This window comes from Carcharodon carcharias, chromosome 31, assembly GCF_017639515.1.
Source record: "Carcharodon carcharias isolate sCarCar2 chromosome 31, sCarCar2.pri, whole genome shotgun sequence".
Classification (NCBI taxonomy): domain Eukaryota; kingdom Metazoa; phylum Chordata; class Chondrichthyes; order Lamniformes; family Lamnidae; genus Carcharodon; species Carcharodon carcharias.
The window spans coordinates 4,392,234-4,413,434 of NC_054497.1; the positions used below are offsets into that span (position 1 = coordinate 4,392,234).

The 21,201-nt window shown below is 43.8% G+C and overlaps 1 protein-coding gene across 1 annotated transcript; it reads right to left on the reverse strand.

Annotated features, from left to right (window-relative positions):
* Positions 1 to 7,636: 7,636 nt before the first annotated feature.
* On the reverse strand, positions 7,637 to 21,169 carry LOC121271488 (galectin-2-like). The gene is made up of 5 exons (XM_041177470.1): positions 21,034 to 21,169; positions 19,033 to 19,226; positions 10,710 to 10,786; positions 9,744 to 9,915; positions 7,637 to 7,783 (listed from the first exon to the last, which is right to left on the reverse strand). The coding sequence occupies exons 1-5, from the start codon at positions 21,167 to 21,169 to the stop codon at positions 7,637 to 7,639; spliced, it is 726 nt and encodes a 241-aa protein (XP_041033404.1).
* Between the last annotated feature and the right edge of the window lie 32 nt (positions 21,170 to 21,201).

Sequence of the window (21,201 nt, forward strand, 5' to 3'; positions counted from 1 at the left end):
CATAATGTGCGTGATATATTAATGACCAGTTGATTGGCATGATGTTGGCCATAGTGTCATGTGGTTATGAGCCAATATCCTGTAAACGAACCAACACAAATCTATATTTAAATCTTTTACCTTATGCATTTATAACTCATTATCAATAATAAAGTTTTTATTCTTTCTTTTTTGCGTGTTAGTTGATTCTCCGTTTTTGTCCCAAAGGTCTCCTTTTAGACAACACCTTAACATTGTGTCATGACCAGATGAGATGGGGTGGACTGTCTCCCCCAATTCTCCCACTCCTCATTTGACCATAACAGGGGCCGGGATTTTCCCGACCCGGCGGAGGGAGGGGGTTGAGGCGGCTCCCCAGCCGGAAGTCTATTGGCTTTTGCGGCAAGGACCAGACGATCCCGATGGCAGAGGGTAGCGGAAAACCCCAGTCAAGGGTCTTTTTTCAAGAACTCAGAGAAGATATGCTTCATCGGTTCTGCAAATGTCCCACTATTTACGCATTGGGGTTGTGGAGAATTGCTGAGCGCGGTTTTCCAAAGTTAAACAAAGGAACGAGGTAAGTTTGACTGAAATTATTCCCAAGCTAAGATAAGATTAAGAGAAACGTGACACCGTTCATACAGTCACACACACATTCATCTACTCCCCATGGACACACAAGTGCAGCTGGTAGAGTAAGAGGACAGGTTGATAAGGATTTTACAGCCCGTGGAAGAAAATATGGAGTATGTGATTACTGTTCCTTGATTGGTCTCGATGGGGCGATTCAGTGTTGACCTCATTACAGTTTTGCTTAGCTGTGGGGGAGATGCTGCTGTATGGAGCTGTTTTCCAGATTCTAAAAGATCTTGGTTCACAGTTGTTTTATTCTCCAGGTGGATGTAGTCCTTGCTGAGAGAGAGAAAAGGTACAGAGCTCCACTACTGACTCAGCTGGCTGAGTCTTAAAGGACATAGCTGCTAGACTGGGTCTCCAGCAGTCAGTGAGGGGACCAACAAGAGGGAAAAGCCTCATCCTCACCAATCTACCTGTTGCAGTTGACAGTATGGGTAGGAGTGACCGCAGCACAGTCCTTGTGGAGACGAAGTCCCATCTTCACATTGAGGATACCCTCCATCGCGTTGTGTGGCACTACCACCATGCTAAATGGGATAGATTTCGAACAGATCCAGCAACTCAAGACTGGGCATCCACGAGGCACTGTGAGCATCAGCAGCAGCAGAATTGTACTCGACACAATCTGTAACCTCACAGCCCGGCATTCCCCCCCACTCTGCTATTACCATGAAACCCTAGTTCAATGAAGATTGGAGGGCATGCCAGGAGCACCACCAGACGTACCTAAAAATGAGGTGTCAACCTGGTGAAGCTACATACAGGACTACTTGCGTGCCAAACAGCGGAAGCAGCAAGTGATAGACAGAGCTAACCGATTCCACAACCAACAGATCAGATCTAAGCTCTGCAGTCCTGCCACATCCAGACATGAATGATGGTGGACAATTAAACAACTTACTGGAGTAGGAGGCTCCATTACACAATGAGAGAGCCCAGCACATCAGTGCCAAAGATAAGGCTGAAACATTCGTAACAATCTTCAGCTAGAAGTGCTGAGTGGATGATCCATCTTGGCCTCCTCCAGAGGTCCCCAGCATCATAGATGCCAGTCTTCAGCCAATTCGATTCACTCCATGTGATATCAAGAAATGGCTGAAGGCACTGGATACTGCAAAGGCTATGGGCCCTGACAACATTCAGCATCAGTACTGAAGGCCTGTGCTCCAGAACTTGCTATACCCCCAGCCAAGCTGTTCTAGAACAGTTGCAACACTGGCATCTACCTGGCAATGTTGTAAATTGCCCTGATATGTTCTGTATACAAAAAGCAGGACAAATCTAACCCAGCCAATTAAAGCCCCATTAGTCTACTCTTGATCATCAGTAAAGTGATGGAAGGGGTCATCAACAATACTATCAAGTGGCATTTAATCAACAATAACCTCACTGATGCTCAGTTTGGCTTCCACCAGGGTCACTCAGCTCCTGATGTCATTAGAGCCTTGGTCCAAACATGGACAAAAGAGCTGAACTAAAGAGGTGAGGTGAGAGTGATTGCCCTTGACATCAAGGCCAATCTGACCGAGTGTGGCATCAAGGAGCCCTAGCAAAACAAGTCAATGGGAATCAGGGGGAAAACTCTCCACTGGTTGGAGTCATACCTAGCACATAGGAAGATAATTGTGGTTGTCGGAGATCAGTCATCTCAGTCCCAGGCCATCATTACAGGAGTTCCTCAGGGGAGTGTCCTAGGCCCAACTATCTTCAGCTGCGTTATCAATGACCTTCCTTCCATCATAAAGTCTGAAGTGGGGATGTTCGCTGATGATTGCACAATGTTCAGCACCATCTGCAACTCCTCAGATACTGAAGCAGTCTGTACCCATATGCAGCAAGACCTGGACAACATCCAGGCTTGGGCTGATGAGTGGCAAGTAACATTCGCGCCACACAAATGCCAGGCAACGACCATCTCCAATGATAGAGAATCTAACCATCGCACCTTGACATTTAATGGCATTACCATCATTGAATCCCCCACTATTACCTTCCTGGGGGGTTACTATTGACCAGAAACAGAACTGTACCTGCTATATAAATACTGTGACTACAACAGCTGAACAAAGGCTAGGAATCCTGCGATGAGTAACTCATCTCCTGACACCCCAAATCCTGTCCTCCATCTACAAGGCACAAGTCAGGAGTGTGACAGAATGCTCTCCACTTGCTCCTGAGAATATGGTGGTGAGCTGCCTTCTTGAACTGCTACAGTCTATGTAGGTACACCCGCAGTGCTGTTAGGAAGTCCAAAACTTTGACCCAGCGACAGTGAAGGAGTGGCGATATAGTTCCAAGTCAGAATGGCGTGAGACTTGGAGGGGAACTTGCAGAAGCTAGTGTTCCCATGCATCTGTTAGCCTTGTCCTTCTAGGTGGTAGAGGTCAGCTTGAACAACACTTAAGAAGCTTGACACCATCCAAGACAAAACATCCGTTTGATTGGCACCCAATCCACAATATTCACTCCCTCCATCATTGATGCACAGCGGCAGCAGTCTGCACCATTTACAAGATGCACAGCAACAACTCACCAAGGCTCCTTCGACTGCACCTTCCAAACCCGGGACATCTACCACCTAGAAGGACAAAGCTAACAGATGCATGGGAACACCAGCTCCTGCAAGTTCCCCTCCAAGTCACATGCCATCCTGACTTGGAACTATATCGCCACACCTTCACTGTCGCTGGGTCAAAGTTTTGGACTTCCTAACAGCACTGCGGGTGTACCTACATAGACTGTAGCAGTTCAAGAAAGCAGCTTACCACCATCTTCTCAGGAGCATTCAAGGATGGGCAATAAATGTTAGTGATGTCAACATCTTGTGAACAAATTTTTAAAAATGTATTTGCTGTAGCACTCTCTGATATATCACCTCACCCTACCCTATATTCTAATGATTGGGAATGTGGGGTTGCTTACTGAGACATCGGCAGGGATCACGTTCCCAGAAGTCCCTCTGCTCATTGGACTTGGCATTGAATTTGAGAGTGGAAATTTAAGAAAGAGAAATTGAGAAGCTGCTTTCTCAAGGAGACAATAGATTGTGAATTTTCTTTACCCACCAGGCTTATTTTAGAGTTTTGGAAGCATTTAGCTCTGAAGAGAGATAAATGGAAATCATAGACATGGTCCAGTCACTTCCGACAATGATGACAAAACCTCTTCTATTCTTGATACACAACACCCTTAACTATAACACTCTGATTTACAACACCCCTAACTATGACGCTCTAATATACAACACCCCTAACTATAACACTCTGATATACAACACCCTTAATTATAACACTCTGATACACAACACCCTTAACTATAACGCTCTGATATATAACACCCCTAACTATAACACTCTGATATACAACACCCCTAACTATAATGCTCTGATATACAACACCCCTAACTATAACGCTCTGATATACAACACCCTTAACTATAACGCTCTGATATACAACACCCCTAACTATAACACTCTGATATACAACACCCCTAACTATAATGCTCTGATATACAACACCCCTATCTATAACACTCTGATATACAACACCCTTAACTATAACGCTCTGATATACAACACCCCTAACTATAACACTCTGATACACAACACCCTTAACTATAACACTCATCCTGTGAATGAATTTTTAAAAATGCATAAAGGGGTCTTTGATTGACAGGGTGTGACTATTGGAGACCTAAAGGGTCTGTGTTGGGGCCTCAACCTTTTACAATTTACATCAATGACTTAGGTGAGGGAAGCAAAGACATGGTAGCTAAATTTGCCGATGACACAAAGGTAGGGTAGGAAAGTATGTTGTGAAGAAGACATAAGGAGATTGCAGACGGATATAGATAGGTTGAGTGAGTGGGCAAAAATCTGGCAGATGGAGCATAATGTGGGAAAATATGAAGTTGTTCACTTTGGCAGGAAGAATAAAAAAACAGGGTATTACTTAAATGGAGAACAACTGTAGAATTCCGAGGTGCAGAGGGATCTAGGTGCAGGTACAGTATGTAATCAAGAAAGCTAATCGAATGCTATCCTTTATTATGAGAACATAAATGTAAGGATGTTATGCTTCAGTTATACAGGGCATTGGTGAGACCGCATCTCTAATATTGTGTGCAGTTTTGGTCTCCTTACTTAAGGAAGGATGTAAATGTGTTGGAGGCGGTTCAGAGGAGGTTTACGAGATTGATACCTGGAATGAGTGGGTTGTCTGATAAGGAAAGGTTGGACAGACTGGGCTTGTTTCCACTGGAGTTTAGAAGAGTGAGGGGTGATTTGAATGAAATGTATAAGATCCTGAACGGCCTTGACAAGGTGGATGTGGAAAGGATGTTTCCTCTTGTGGGTGAGTCCAGAATTAGAGGGCACTGTTTTAAAACTAGGGGGTGCCCTTTTAAGACAGAGATGAGGAGAATTCTTTTTCTCTCAGAGGGTTGTGCGACTTTAGGACTCTCTGCTTCAGAAGGTGGTGGAGGTGGGGTCGCTGAATATTTTTAAGGCTGAGGTAGATAGATTCTTGTTAGGTGAGGGAATCAAATGTTATCAGCGGTATTTGGGAAGGTAGAACTTGAAACACAAACAGATCAGCCATGATCTTATTGAATGGCAGGGCAGACTCGAGGGGCCGAATGGCCTACTTCTGCTCCTATTTTGTATGTTTGTTTGCTATATCACATGTTTATCTATTACATTCTGATATAGCACACCCCTACTATAACACTTAAATAACATACCCCTAACTATAACATTCTGATATACCCCACATCTAATAACACTCTGCTATACCACACCTCACTTTAACACTCTGATAAAGCGCAGCCCTAACTATAACACTGATATACCACACCCCTGACTATAACAGGCTACCATACCTGTCTCTGAGCCAGAGGCCCTGGGCTTGAGTCCCCCTCCAGCACTTGATGGCCAAGGAAGGTGAGTTCATGACATTGAGTACCAACCTGTAAATCCTTCCAATACATGCCAATGGCAGGCGGTAAGAGCGGAAAAGAATCCTGGTCAGCCATGTGATGGAAAGAGCGTTGGAGCCTCCACCATCACTATCAAAGCTCTGGAATACAACTTGCATGGAAAAGTGCATGTTGCCGAAGAAACTCAGACTCCAAGTGGATTATAATGCATCACCAACAGCTATAACTCTGATATACCACTCCCCCAACCATAATTCTCTGATAGACCACATCCCTATCTATAACATTGTGCTATACCACACCCTTAACTATAACACTGACGTGCCCCACCCCTACCCCCCAGCAACTGTAACACTCTGATATATTGTACCACGTGTCTAGCTGTTGCTGAGAGACATAATCCCCTCCCATACAATCACATTTTATGATGTACAAAACCCAACCCCATGTCTGATATACCAGACAGCTCCCCTTGGCAGAGGAGAAAAGGAGTGAGCACATACAGTTCTGTTTATTTTTTTCTTTCATAGGATGTGGGCATCACTGGCAAGGCCAGCATTTGTTGCCCATCCCTAATTGGCCTTGAACTGAGTGGCTTGCTAGGGCCAATTAAGAGTCAACCACATTGCTGTGGGTTTGGAGTCACATGTAGGCCAGAGCAGTTAAGGATGGCAGATTTCCTTCCCTAAAGGGCACTAGTGAACCAGATGGGTTTATACAACAAAGGTTTCATGGTCACAACTACTGAAGTAGCTTTTAATTCCAGATTTTATTATGCCATCCAGGTGGGATTTGAACCCCCATGACCCCCAGAGAATTAGCCTGAGTCTCTGGAATTACTAGTCCAGTGATATTACTGCTATGTCACAGTCTCCCCATAAATGTCCCACTGTTAATCTATAATAGTACAAGAATCATCAGTGAACTGATACATCTCACAAAAGAAAACTTTATTTGTGAATGGTCTACAGGAGATGTTTCTATCAATAAGAAAAATACACAGGTCACTCAGAAGAGAAAGATAGGTTGATGGTTTAGGTCAACAAACTGCTTGATTGGAACAGACAATGAGAGGCTGGTGAGCAAATCTTCTTCTGGAGGTCTCTGCTACCTGAATGCATACCTGCTGGGCTCCAGGTGCTGAATGATAGGAACATTTTCCATTTTCGGTGGAAAGTGTTACCCCCCAGATCACAGCTAGAGGCTAACAGGAGGAAAAACCAGTTCAAAATTTTCAAATCTTAGTAAAACCTTATTTTCCTCTTTATTCTTTCACAGGATGAGATATGGGCATGACTGGCAAAGTGAGCATTTGTTATCTTTGAACTGAGTGTCTTGTTGGGCCATTATCAGAGGGTCTGGAGTCACATGTAGGCCAGACCAGCTAAGGATGGCAATTTTCCTTCTCTAAAGGATATTAGTGAACCAGGTGGGTTTTTACCATAATGGTTATATGGTCACCATTACTGAGATTAGCTTCTTCTTTAAACTCCAGAACTTTATTAATGGATTTCAAATTCCACCAGCTGTCCTAGCAGGATTTGAACCCATATCTCCAGAGCATTAGCTTGGGTCACTAGAGTTACTAGCCTAGTTACATTGCCACTACAGTCCCTTTTTAAAGGTAAACAAGACCAGGTCGGACAAGTTTTACTGGTTTTCTTTTCACATTCCCACACTCAACCTACTGCAGGGCTCCTGTTGTATTCCACACATGGACTATCCTTAGGCCTGTCTTAATAGTGGTCTTTTAGACCCATAAGGAATGAATTCAGAGTATTCAAACTAATTTTACATAAAATCCTTGCACTCAGCAGTAGGAGAAGACCTCTATCTGATAAACCTATGCTAGGTTTGAATCCAAACCTCCAGAAATGAAAGGTCAGTGTTTAACTATCACTAGGTTTGATAGAAGGCCCCACTCCAACTGACCATTCCCGTTCAGATAGTTGAGAGACCTGGTGCATGTTTCCAGGGTTTTCTGCTTTATCTTTCAGATTTCCAGCTCTCCACAAGCTTTTCCCTTTTTTTGTTGTCGGGGCCAGGGTCGGGCGTCGGGGGTCAGCGGTGGGGTGTCATGAAGATTTTACTTCAACTTAAAGGAAATCATTTTGAAGTCCCCATTCAAGGATACGTAGTCAACTTGATCCAGAGACAATCTGTTGGGGAACTTCATCACGTGACCATTTGGGATCTTGATTTCAAATGTGTCTCCGCTGAAAGTGATGTGTATCTGTGAAAACAGAGAAAAGAAAAGAGTGAGAGTGAAACGAGGCTGAAAAGCCAGACTGGGCCTGGGGCCTACTCCTGCAAATGCACCAAATGCGGTATAGTCCTTAGGATGAAATGACGTTGCTGCTTGGGGGAAGAACTCTGCCAGTTTAGGAGCCTCGTCTCTCTCAGTGGGCCTGTGCAACACGGTTGGCAACTCTAGTTGGCCATATTCCTGGAGGCTTCACCTCGAGCCTCCAACAGCCCCTATCCCAACCATTGGTTGCCTGGTGTGGTCTTCCCACACCAACTGGAAGACAAATAGATTCTTGGACCTAATTGGGCGGGTTTTGCAGGTCAGCCAAACTAACTACCTTCCTAGCTCTATTGGTTTATATAACAAATAAATGTAAGTGTTCAAAAATCATGGAAACAATTCTGCCTCTATGGCTTATCTTTTTCTTTGGTCTTTTATAAGATGTGGGTATCATTGGCAAGGCCAACATTTATTGCCCATCCTTTGAACTGAGGGGCTTTGCTAGGGCCATTTCAGAGGGCAGTTAAGAGTCAACTACATTGCTGTGGGTCTGGAGTCACATGTAGGCCAGACCGGGTAAGGACAGCAGATGTCCTTCCCTAAAGGGCATTAGTGAACCAGATGGGTTTATATGACAAATAAATGATAGCTTCACAGTCACCATCACTAAGACTAGCTTTCAGTTCCAGATTTTATTAATTGAATTTAAATTCCACCAGCTACCATGGTGGGATTTGAACCCCTGCCCACAAGTCATTAGTCTGGGCCTATTAGGCTAATAGCCTGGTGATATTACACCATACCACCATCTCTCTAGTATTGCTTATAGTTTGCTAGAGATTAATCTTTAAATCCCAGAGACCCCAGGGTAACCTGAGGATTGGCAAATCTAACTACAAAATGTGTCGATTCCCTGATTAAAAAGCAACAGTTAAATTGAGTTTAAACTAATCCATTCATGACCACCCTACCTAATTCCTTGTTATCATACATCCAAGTGGTTTAATATGGTATCTTGGGCACATAGGTTGAATATTTGGCATTACCTACATATGTGTGTGTGAATATACAGCACCAGTCACTGTAAGGGACTTGGGGAGCAGCGAGCGAGCCCAAGAAAAATGATTGCATATAACGGCAGCAAGATTCCTGGCCAGAATGAAAGTGATTAGGTAATTCTCCCCATCTATCATCCCTGGAGACTGCACTGCTGTAAGTGACCGGGATTGATTTTACATACAGAATTTGTATAATGTAACTATTCTCCACCCACTGCATTCTGTTGCAAAAACGACCCTGCTTTTATCAGAGGACGTTGCTGCAGTTTCAGTCATGAGCTCTGTTTGCTACAGTTTGTAGAGACTCTGTTTAAGTACACTCTGTAGACAGTTTGTTGTCGCGGACTGTTTAAATAGATTCTGTAGACTGCTGAAGTGCAGTGTTTAAATAGACCCTGCAGACTTTTTACGATAGTGTGTTGCTGAACTAAACTCTGTAGGCTCTTTGAGGTAGTGTTCTGTTTAAATTGATTCTATCGACCGTTGCGCTGTTTACATAGACTTTGCTGTAAAATGGACTGCTGTAGTTCTGCAATAAGTCCCATGCCCAACATCCCCCCTGCCCACCCCACCCCTCCAGCTCACTGGTTGACATGGTAGTGTCAATAGGCTCTCTGAGCAAACATTGATAGTGGAAACAATCCTTTTTTGAAATACAGACAAATAACTTTGTTTCTTCAACAAACCAAAGGACCATGGAGATAGAATTCCCATGCTACAGTACAGTACACAACACTCCTATTAATAAACTCTGAAAAGTTTTTTGTATGCGTGTGGTTCTACATCTTGAAACTATGGGGTTAGAGTTGGTGTGTAATGTTTATCCTTTCACTATTTTCAAACAGAAGCAAGATTAGCTCCTAGAGTGATGTTCAGTCTCCCCTTACCTTGACCTCATCCCCCTTGCTGAAGGGGAACTCGGATTCTCTATGCTCTTCGCCCCAGCAGTCATCACACTTGGTGTTGCAGACAATCACGGTTCCGTCAACATCATCGTTGAAGCGGGGGTTGAAGTGAAGGCCAATTTTATCTGCATTGCTCCCCAGGTTCACTACAAATCTGTGGCCAGAAAGAAGGTGGAGAATCAGCCATTTGCACCATTGGTTGCAGTCAATCTGGAAAGGTGCCATGTGTTTCTGCATCTATGTGGCTCATTCACAAAAAAATAGCAATTAGCAATCGGGGAATAACCAGATTTTGTTAGTGATGCTGATTGAGAGATGACTATTGACCAGGACACTGGGAGAACTCTGTTCTTGGATCGTTTAAGTCCACCTGAGAGGAGAGACAGGGCTTCGATTTAGCATCTCATCTGAAAGTTGGTGTAGTATTCAATCGTTGTGTTTGATCATGTGAGTCTGGTAACTGATCTATGTTCACTGTGCTTGATTGGACATTGACTCACAGAAAAGTAAACAGACTCAGAGAAGCTGCTAAAAGCTGTGAGTTGAAGAATGTTAACATTTTAAAGCATTGTATAAATGTCTTAATAAAGCTCCTGTACACTTAGAAACTAGTGTCATCTCTGCATAGCTCTGAAAGATATAAAATATACAACAGTTGGCATCTCTTATAGTGTAGCATCCCTCAGTACTGGCACTGGAAGTGCCAGCCAGGACAATAAGCCCAAATTTATGGAATGAGATTTGAACCCACAACCTTCTTGTAGTCTGAGCATTTGCAGCAAATTTTCATTGTGTGTATGGATTCCATTGACTGTGTAGATATGCAGCATATTTGTTAACCACATGCATACTTCATACATTTATCTTATGTCTCTGCACATAGATTTCTCTCCACAGGCATTTGGTCAAAACACGGGGTGAGGAGGGGAAAGAAAATGTTAATCTCACCTGCTAGCGTCATCTCTAATCTTCCCTTTAAGCTCCAGAGTGGTTCCGCTCTTCATATCCACGTTAAATATCTCAAGCTGTTTTCGATGTTGGGAGGAAAATAAGGCTAATATTATATAATGTCTTCCACACACACACACACACACGCATATCTCATATTTCTGGGAGGGAGGGTTTGTCTTATGAGAAAAATGTTGAGCAGGTTGGGCCTATACTCATTGGCGTTTAGAGGTGATCTTATTGAAACATGTAAAATTCTGAAGGGGTTTGACAGGGTAGGTGCAGAGAGGATGTTTCTACCCGTCTGGGAATCTAGAACAAGGGGACACTGTCTCAAAATAAGGGGTCTCCCATTTAAGATGGAGATGAGGAGGAATTTCTTCCCTCAGAGGGTCGTTAGTCTTTGGACTTCTCTTCCACAGAAAGCAGTGGAGGATGGGTCGTTGAATATATTCAAGGCGGAGTTAGATTTATGATTGACAAGGAAGTTAAGGGTTATGGCAAGAAATTGGAGTTAAAGCAGCAATAAGATCAGCCATGATCTTATTGACCAGTGGAGCAGGTTCGTGTGACCACATGGTCTACTCCTACTTCTATTCCTTAGGCTCTTATGTTCTATAAATGTGTATCGGCACATTCACATCTATATTCATGCAAAACTGCTAGCATCCAAATCTATTAGACAGAGACGTGAAAACTTAATTCTTTGTGCCTAATATTTAAGAGGGCTGACAGTGATACCCTCCTTCCACTACCCAAAGGCTTTTAATTATCGTGCCACGACTCAATGGGAGCAAACTTGTCTATCTCATGAGAGGCAAATTGTAGTTTAATCTCTGAAACTGCTGAATGGCAGCAGGATGACAGGCTAATAACAATATTGTTAATATCTTTAATGATTACTTTAATTTATAATCGCTAAAGGCTGGTCAAGGGGTGATTATAATGTTCAATGGAATGACCACGATATAAGTGTGTTAGTGCACAATAAAAGTGAGATCCAAAGAAATCTTGCCTCTCAGCCTCCAATTTGATCCTCTTACGCATCTTCGATTTTCATTGACGGCTGTGTTTTCAGCTGCTCAGACCCTAAACTCTGAAAAGCACTCCCTAAATCTCTCAATCCGACTACCTCACCATCCTCCCTTAAGATGCTTTTTGGAGCCTATCTCTTTGACCAAGCTTTTAAGCATCTAATATCCGTTTTTGTGACTCGGTGTCAAATTCTGTTTGATAATTCCTCCTTGGGACAACTTACTACCTCACAATTTCCTGCACCTAGCCAAGGCTGACGCACTGTGGGACACCTGGTGGTCCTAAAAGGTGCTATATAACCATAGCCTTCATTCACATGCTCCAGGCCTGGAGGAGGACTTGAATCCAGAGATTCAGAGGCAAGAGTGCTACCAACTGAGCCACAGCTGACTTGGACAATGGTAGAATATTGAATAGGCTGGGGTTGTTTTCTTTGAAATTGAGGAGGCTGAGGAGAACTTAACTGAGGCACGTAAAATGATGAGGGATGAGGGGCCCAGATAGAGGGGATAATTCAATTTAATCTTTCCTTGGATGTGGGTGTCACTGGCGAGGCCAGCATTTGTTGCCCATCCCTAATTGCCCTTGAACTGAGCGACTTGCTGGGCCATTTCGGAGGGCAGATAAGGGTCAACCACATTGCTGTGGGTCTGGAGTCACATGTAGGCCAGACCGGGTAAGGACAGCAGATTTCCTTCCCTAAAGGACGTTAGTGAACCGGATGGGGTTTTACAACAATCAGTGATAGTTTCATGGGTCAAGTTTGCTGAGATTGACTGTTAATTCCAATTTTTTTTTTTAATTAAGCTGGCACTAGGATGGAACCTATGTCCCCATAGCATTAGCTTAGGCCTTTAGAATTATGAGTCCAGGGATATTACCACTACCAATACCATGGCCCCACAATAGAAAGGACCTATTTCCCTCAGCAGTTAGGACAGTAACCAGAAGATAGAGATTTAAACTAACTAGTGAAATAATTAAAGAGTTGGGGAGAATGTTTTTCACCCAGAAGGTGGTGAAGGCCTGGAAGGGTTATAAGGGTGGTAGAGGTGGTGGTGTAGTTACTAGGCTAATAACCTAGAGACCCAGGGTAATTCTCTGGGGATGTGGGTTCAAATCCCATCTATGGCAGATGATGGAATTTGAGTTCAACAAAAACCTGCAGTTAAAAGTCTGAAGATGACCATGAAACAGTTGTTGATTGTCATAAAAACCCCTCTGGTTCACTAATGTCCTTTAGGGAAGGGAATCTGCCGTCCTTACCTGGGCTGCATGTGACTCTAGCCCCACAGCAATGTGGTTGGCTCCCTGAACAAGGGCAATAAATGCTGGCCTAGCCAGTGATGCCTACATCCCATGAATGGGTAAATTTTAGAAAAATACTGGAACATGGACTCAAAGGTTACAGACCAAAAGCTGGAAGGTGAAATCAGTATGGATATCTTTTACTGCTGGTCCCAAACACAATGGGCCAAGTGCCCTCCTTCAGTGCTATAAATTATATGATTCTACGAGCTATATGCAATATGTTCTTTTACATAATTTCTGTCGTCACTACCTAAGCAGCCTAGAGTTGTTCGCTCTATTATCGCTTATGTGCCCTTATCTGTAAGGCTCCTTATCTGTAAGGCCCAAGTACTTTCCACGAAAGCTTCATCACAACAATATTTTTAAGTGCTTTTTCCTGTTGAATGTTACTCATTGCCACTAACATTATGATTTATTGCCACATCTTTATTGCCACATTGGCAAACAGGCCTCCCAAGCGATGGATGGTGTAATCCAAACCATCACCATAGAAGTGGAGTGTTTTATCTTATTGGTATCTACTTGCAAATTGCTGGTTCTCCATTGGGAACCTTCTCAAGGGCAATTAGGGATGGGCACATCCATGAATGAATAACAAAAAAAATAGAACTATAGAGGAGCAGAGACCTTGGAGCTGATCACTCCTATTTTGATTATTGAAAAGTGGTTTTCGTTTTGACAAACCTAGGTGAAGGATCAAGGCCTGCGGGATAGCGCAGGACCTGGGTTGAAAAAAGTAGGAGGAAAGATCAAAAATAGAAACATGAGAAATAGGAGCAGGAGTAGGCCATTCGGCCCCTTGAGCCTGTTCCGCCATTCAGTGAGATAATGGCTGATCTGATTGTGGCCTTAACTCCACTTTCCTGCCTGTCACCCCATAACCCTTGACTCCCTTGGAAATCGAAAGTCTCTCTAACTCAGCCTTGGATATATTCAAAGGCCCAGCTTTCACTGCTCTCTGGGATAGAGAATTCCACAGATAAGCGACCCTCTGAGAGAAGAAATTTCTCCTCATCTCCATCTTAAATGGAGACTCCCTCTATTTGGAAACTCTGTTCCCTGGTTCCAGACTTTCCCATGAGGGGAAACATCATCTCAGCATTTATCCTGTCAAGCCCCCTCAGAATTTTATATGTTTCAATAAGATCACCTCTCATTCCTCGAAACCAGAATCAAATAGGATACCACAAGGAATGGTGGTTAGATAATGCCTATGGCTTAGAAATTAATGGATGTCTATGCCCATTTTACAGGTGTAAAAGTGTGCCCATGTGTCCAATATGGTGGGCTCATTCTGCCCCAGAATGTATCGGTATTGGCTGAAGTATAGGTGTCAGGGCCAGTGCCTGACACAGGCACAAGATGCCTTGCATAAAACAGGGGGCCTAAAATGAAATTGGGTTGTCCTGAACATGGCCCACACTGAGCCCATTGCACTCAGGGTAACCAGGACCAAATGTGGCCTAATGGTCCTCAGGGGACCACTAGAAGTCTCTATATCAAAAAGTTTGATGGTATAAAAAAAATCATGAAAGATTTGGGCCTACCCTTTCCAGCACAGAGATCATTTCCCAAACCTAGTTCATGCCAACAGGCTGGCACTCTCCAATCTCACCCCTTGTATGCTGAGGGATGAAGAGAAAACTGTGGAAATTTTATATCAGACATTCCAATTACATTACATCTAGTTTTTTATTTAATCCTTTTGGAATGTGGGCATTGCTAATGCTGACATTTAGTCCCCATCCCTAGTTATCCTTCATAAAGTGGTGGCAGGTCTTCCTCAAGCTATTCTTTCACGCACAGGGATGTTCTGGCATCTGATTGGAAGCTGAAAGGATGGGCATAGCAAGAACCCAGTTTGTGCGTGTCATTGCGTAGTCAGTGCCTGCGACAATAGGAAATCGTTCAGATGGGTGGACGGTTCACCCTCAAATTGGGGAGAGAATTCAGAAACCTGGAGTGCAAAGGGATTTGGGAGTCCTAGTCCAGGATTGTCTTAAGGTTAACTTGCAGGTTGAGTCGGTAGTTAGGAAGGCAAATGCAATGTTGGCATTTATTTTGAGAGGACTAGAATATAAAAGCAGGGATGTGCTGCTGAGGCTTTATAAGGCTCTGGTCAGACCACATTTAGAATATTGTGAGCAATTTTGGGCCCCGTATCTCAGGAAGGATGTGCTGGCCCTGGAGAGGGTCCAGAGGAGGTTCACGAGAACGATCCCAGGAATGAAAGGCTTAACATATGAGGAATGTTTGAGGACTCTGGGTCTATACTCGATGGAGTTTAGAAGGATGAGGAGGGATCTGATTGAAACTTACAGAATCCTGAGAGGCCTGGATAGAGTGGATGTGGGGAAGATGTTTCCATTAGTAGGAGAGACTAGGACCCGAGGGCACAGCCTCAGAGTAAAGGGAAGACCTTTTAGAACTGAGATGAGGAGAAACTCCTTTAGCCAGAGAGTGGTGAATCTATGGAATTCATTACCACAGAAGGCCAGGTCATTGAGTGTATTTAAGACCGAGATAGATAGGTTCTTGATTGGTAAGGGGATCAAAGGTTACGGGGAGAAGGCGGGAGAATGAGGTTGAGAAACTTATCAGCCATGATTGAATGGCAGAGCAGACTCGATGGGCCGAATGGCCTAATTTCTGCTCCTATGTCTTATGGTCTTATGGTGATACCACTTCCTGCTCTCCTGCGCTGGTCTATTAAATAGGGAGTGGTGCCTGTGGTGATTTCTACAAGGTCAGGTTCTATCTAAAGTTCCAGCGGTGCCAGGGTGCAGGAGGGACAACTCATCATCGCTTGGCGTACATACAAGTTTCAAATTACGAGATGCAGCTCAGTCTTTAAGTGATAGGAGACAACAATGTATATTTCAGCACCCCCAGCAGAGACAAACATCTCGAGGTGCTTCACAGAGGCAGAATCGGACAAAACAAAATGGACGCCAAAGATAGAGATATTATGAGGGGTGCCCCAAAGTTGGCCAACGAGGTGGGTTTTAAGCAGGTCTTAAAGAAAGAGAGGGAGGTGCAGAAATGGAGGGGTTTGGGGAGGGAATTCCAGATCATAGGGCCAGAAAATCACTTTAATTCCAACACCAGTGATAAGCAGATGGCTTATATAGGATGGACTGCAACAAAACCTCTCACAGCAACTTTAATTCCATTTACCCTCCATACTTCCGTAACCCTCAGTACCACTACCTAACAAAAGCGTAATCAATCTCGGTCTCAAAAGCCTCAGCTGTTCAACAATCACAATCTTTTGGGGAAGGTTCTAATACCCTTTGTGTGGAAAGGTGCTTCCTGATTTCAACCGTAAATGGAAAAGCTTTCATTTTAAGATTATGTCACCTCATTCTTGATTCTCCCACAGGGGGAAATAGTTTTCTACCTCTATCCTGTTGAATTATAGAATGGAACAATACAGGAGCCCATTTGACCCATTAGGTCTGTGCCGGCTCTTTCAAAGAGTGAACCGGTTAGTCCCACTCCTTTGCTCTTTCCCCATATCCCTGCATTCTTTTTGTCCTTCAAGTGTTTACCCAATTCCTTTCGGAAAACAAGGATCAAACTTGTCTATCTAAACCCTTCATGATTTTAAGCACTGTATCAAACGCCGTCTTAGCCTTCCCTGTTCCAAGAAAACGAGCCTAGCTCCTTCAGTTTATCCACGCCATTGCCAATGGGAACCATTCCAGTAAATCTCTTCTGTACCCTTTGCAAAACTTCTGCCTGCTTCCAAAGGGGCGGTGGCAAAAAATTGGACACAGTATTCCAGGTCGGTCTGAATCCTTTTGAACACATCAAACTGATTGCCCCTCAATCCTCTCTATTCTTGCTGAAATTAATCCCTGTACCACCACCACCACCACCGTCCCCCCACAACCCCCCAACCCACCCTATGCTCCACTTCCATTCCTGTAAAGGTTAATAGTCTGACTTTTATGAATGAGTGCGCCTGGCATCAGTTTTGTATCCCGAGAATGTCATTATATAAAGACAAACTGCTTGCGTATTTAGCAAACAAGCTGGAGGGTAACTTTTTGTCGTTCGATATGTTTTGTCGCAGTTATGTTTTGGGTGTAATATGAACTCTCAAATTAGATGTTATCTTATATTTAACTTGCCCTCGCTTCAGTCTTTTCAACCTTGGCAGTGACTTACGAAAGTGTCTTAGCCCTTCACCTTATTAATTACTAAGACAAAATGAGAACCTCATCAACAGTCCATGTACTTTACTCACCGACATCTTTGTGTCTTTACAGGGGGGAGCTTGAGTAAGCGGGTGAAGTTGTGACACTCCTGTGAAGAAAGGGACAATAACCAAGGGAGCTTATACATATACCAGCCGAAGGCAGTGACAATTGTTAATCATTGATCGGGATTTGTAACAGCTTTAAGTCCACAAAATGATTTATGGCAATGAAACAAAAGGTTTTTTTTTAATTAATTCACAGGATGTGGACTTCGCTGGTGAGGCTAGCATTTAATGCCCATCCCTAGCTGCCCTTGAGAAGCTGGTAGTGAGCTGCCTTCTTGAACCGCTGAAGTCTATGTGGTGTAGGTACACCCACAGTGCTGTTAGGGAGAGAGTTCCAGTTCAGTTTCTGGTCAATGGTAATTCCCAGGCTGTTGATAGTGGGGGATTCAGTGATAGTAATGCCATTGAATATCAAGGGGCAATTGTTGGATTCTCTCTTGTTGGAGATGGTCATTGCCTGACACTTGTGTGGTGCAAATGTTACTTGCTACTTGTCGGCCTAAGCCTGGATATTGTCCAGGTCTTGCTGTATTTGGACATGGACTGCTTCAATATCTGAGGAGTCGCGAATGGTGCAATCATCAGCGAACATCCCCACTTCTGACCTTATGATGGAAGGAAGGTCATTGCTGAAGCAGCTGAAGATGGTTAGGCAGAGGACATTACCCTGAGGAACTCCTGCAGTGATGTCCTGGAGCTGAGATGACTGATGTCCAACAACCACAACCATCTTCCTTTGTGCTAGGTATGACTCCAACCAGCGGAGAGTTTTCCCCCTGATTCCCCTTGACTCCAGTTTTGCAAGGGCTCCTTGATGCCACATTCAGTCAAATGCTGCCTTGATGTCAAGGACAGTCACTCTCACCTCACCTCAGGAGTTCAGTTCTTTTGCATTTATATAGTGTTTTTCATGACCATGACACCTCTCAAAGCACTTCACAACCAATTAAGTCCTTTTGAAGTGTAGTCACTGCTGTAATGTAGAAAACATGGCAGCCAATTTGCACACAGCAAGGTCCCACAAAGAACAACAAGCTAATGACCAAATAATCTGTTTGTAATGTTGGTTGAGGAAAAATCATTGGCCAGCTGGACACCAGGGATGACTCTTCTTCAAAAGAGTGCCATGGGATCTTTTACATCTACCTGAGCAGACAGAAGGGGTCTTGGTTGAGCATTTCATCTGAAAGGCAGCACCTCTAACAGCCCAGCACACCTTGGGTATCATACTGGAGTGTCAGCCTTTGTTTTTGTGCTCAAGCCCTGTGCTTAGCCCAGAACCCTGTGACCCCAAGGCAAGAGAGCTACCAACTGAGCTATAGCCAACACTTGTGTGACACACTCACTGAAAATGACCTACACTCATTCCACACACAGTCCTTCCATTTATCAATTCCAATAATTGTATGTTGATGAAGAATGAGTCTGAAGCTAGCCTGTGCCTTAAAACAGGTTTATTTCCAAGACAACAAAGCACAGTCACAAACTCACCCAAATCCTCCAGGACACCCAGAGTGAGCTGATTCATTTACTCTCGCAGTGATTCCCTAATCTATCCCCCATGGGGACCAATTTAAAGCATGTATTCTATGGCAGCACAATTTCAACATTAACACCATTTGCTCTGTTATCCTGGCAATACTATTCTGGCATTGGGAGAAATTCAATGGGCAGCGCCCATTTCTTGAGCAATAAGCTGGGCATTACATTGCACACCATATTGGTCAGGTTGCCCTGTGGTTGGCCAGGGTTCCCACTTGACATGTTAGGCCCATTCCTTATGCAAAGCAAGGGGCCTAAGCCCAGTTTCAGGCCCTTTTTGAAAATCGGGTCACGTTGTACATGCGCTGCAGTCAGTTTCCCTGGGTGAGCGGCAGTCAAAGCAGAGATCCTTAAAGGAGCTGCAACCCCAGAGGTAAGTTTACGTAGCTGAAATAGGAGCCTAGAGCAGCAGGAGGATCCCAAACCAGATGATGAAATATGAAGTTAGACGTAAATCCTTTTCTTGATAGTCAGTTTATTTACAGAATGCAGCATTACATTTGTCTAACTCAGTGTGTCACAAGTCGTTCCTTTATACTCTTTTTGAGTGAACAATAATCAAATTGATTAGTTGACAGCCGCTTAAAGGGACACAGCAACAAAAATCAAAAACAAAGGAAAATTATCAAATTAGATTAAAATATCATTTCCGGGAATTAATACTTTATATTTGCTCAAGGTTCTTAAGCAATCAATGCCTTTCACCTGTGTGTCTCTATCCTTGATAATGCAATTAACATCCCATTAACAGAGTGCTCCTGCTGATTCCTTATTAAAATGGGACTATTGGGCTTGGCCTAAATAGCCAAGTGGTTATGGTACTGGGTTTGTAACCCCAAAATCAAGAGTTCAAATCTCACCATGGCAAACTATGAAACAATGTAACTTCATCTGAAAAAACAGATAGAAACATCTTTGTACTCAGAAGAGTTACAGGTGATCACACTGTGTTCATAGGCACAACATTAAAATTGGACCACATTCCCAATAGCAGCCTACCCCCATGACCTGCCTACTGATCACATTCCCTCTGCCACATCACAGTCAGTGATCTATGTCTGTGACTGGGGTTACTGGCCAATATACAAGTCAGGCTGGTAGACCAATTTGACCTGGTCCTAGATTGTGCCCAAATTTGCAAGGTTTCTAAGTTATGGCCAGGGACCCATTAAAGGGTGTGTTTTTATACAGAAGCAATAATGATAATCTGTACCAAGCGTCCTTCAAAAAATAATGAACTGGCATTGAAGCCGTTTGAGACATTCTGAAGTTGTAGAAAGGATTGTATAAATGTAGGTCCGTTCTTTGCTTTTTATGATATTGCGTATGTAATTAATAAGGTAAGTGTCTCTGCCTAAGCAACCTCACAACTCAAATCATAGGAATTAATTAACCTATAGAGTATCATTCAATCTGCAATCCAGGTCAATATGCTACAAGATCAGGTCAGAGGTTCAGAATCCTGTGGCGAGTAACTCACCTCCTGACTCCCCAAAGCCTGCCCATCATCTACAAGGCACAAGTCAGGAGTGTGATGGAATACTCCCCACTTGCCTGGATGAGTGCAGCTCCAACAACACTGAAGAAGTTTGACTCCATCCAGGACAAAGCAGCCCACTTGCTTGGCACCCCATCCACAAACATTCACTCCCTCCACCACCGACACATAGTGGCAGCAGTGTGTACCATCTACAAGATGCACTGCAGGGCTCCTTAGACAGCGCCTTCCAAACCCACTACCATCTAGAACATCATGGGCAGCAGATATATGGGAACACCACTGCCTGGAAGTTCCCCTCCAAGCCACTCACCATCCTGCCTTGGAAATATATCGCCGCTCCTTCATTGTCGCTGGGTCAAAATCCTGGAACTCCCTCGCTAACAGCACTGTGGGTGTACCTACACCACAGGGACTGCAGCGGTTCAAGAAGGCAGCTCACCACCTTAGGCATGGGCAATAAATGCTGGCCTAGCCAGCAATGCCCACATCCCATGAATGAATATAAAAAAGACTCAACATCAGTAGAAATGCTGGTTTTCGCGTGACAACAAGCCACCTGCTAAAGATCCCATAGTACAGGAGGCCTTTCAGTCCATCTTGTCTGTGCCAGCTCTTTGCCAAAACAAACCAAAACTCATTCCACTGTCCCACTCTTTTCCCATTACCCTGCATCTTTCTCTGCTTTGAATATTTATTCACTTTTCCCTTAAAAGATCCATTGACCTCTACCTCAACTGGTCTGTCCGACAAAGTATTCACAATTCCACGGTCTGACAGCTCCATGTGTCTCTCCTGACTCATGGTGCCTGACTGTCTGTATAAATTTCAGTCTG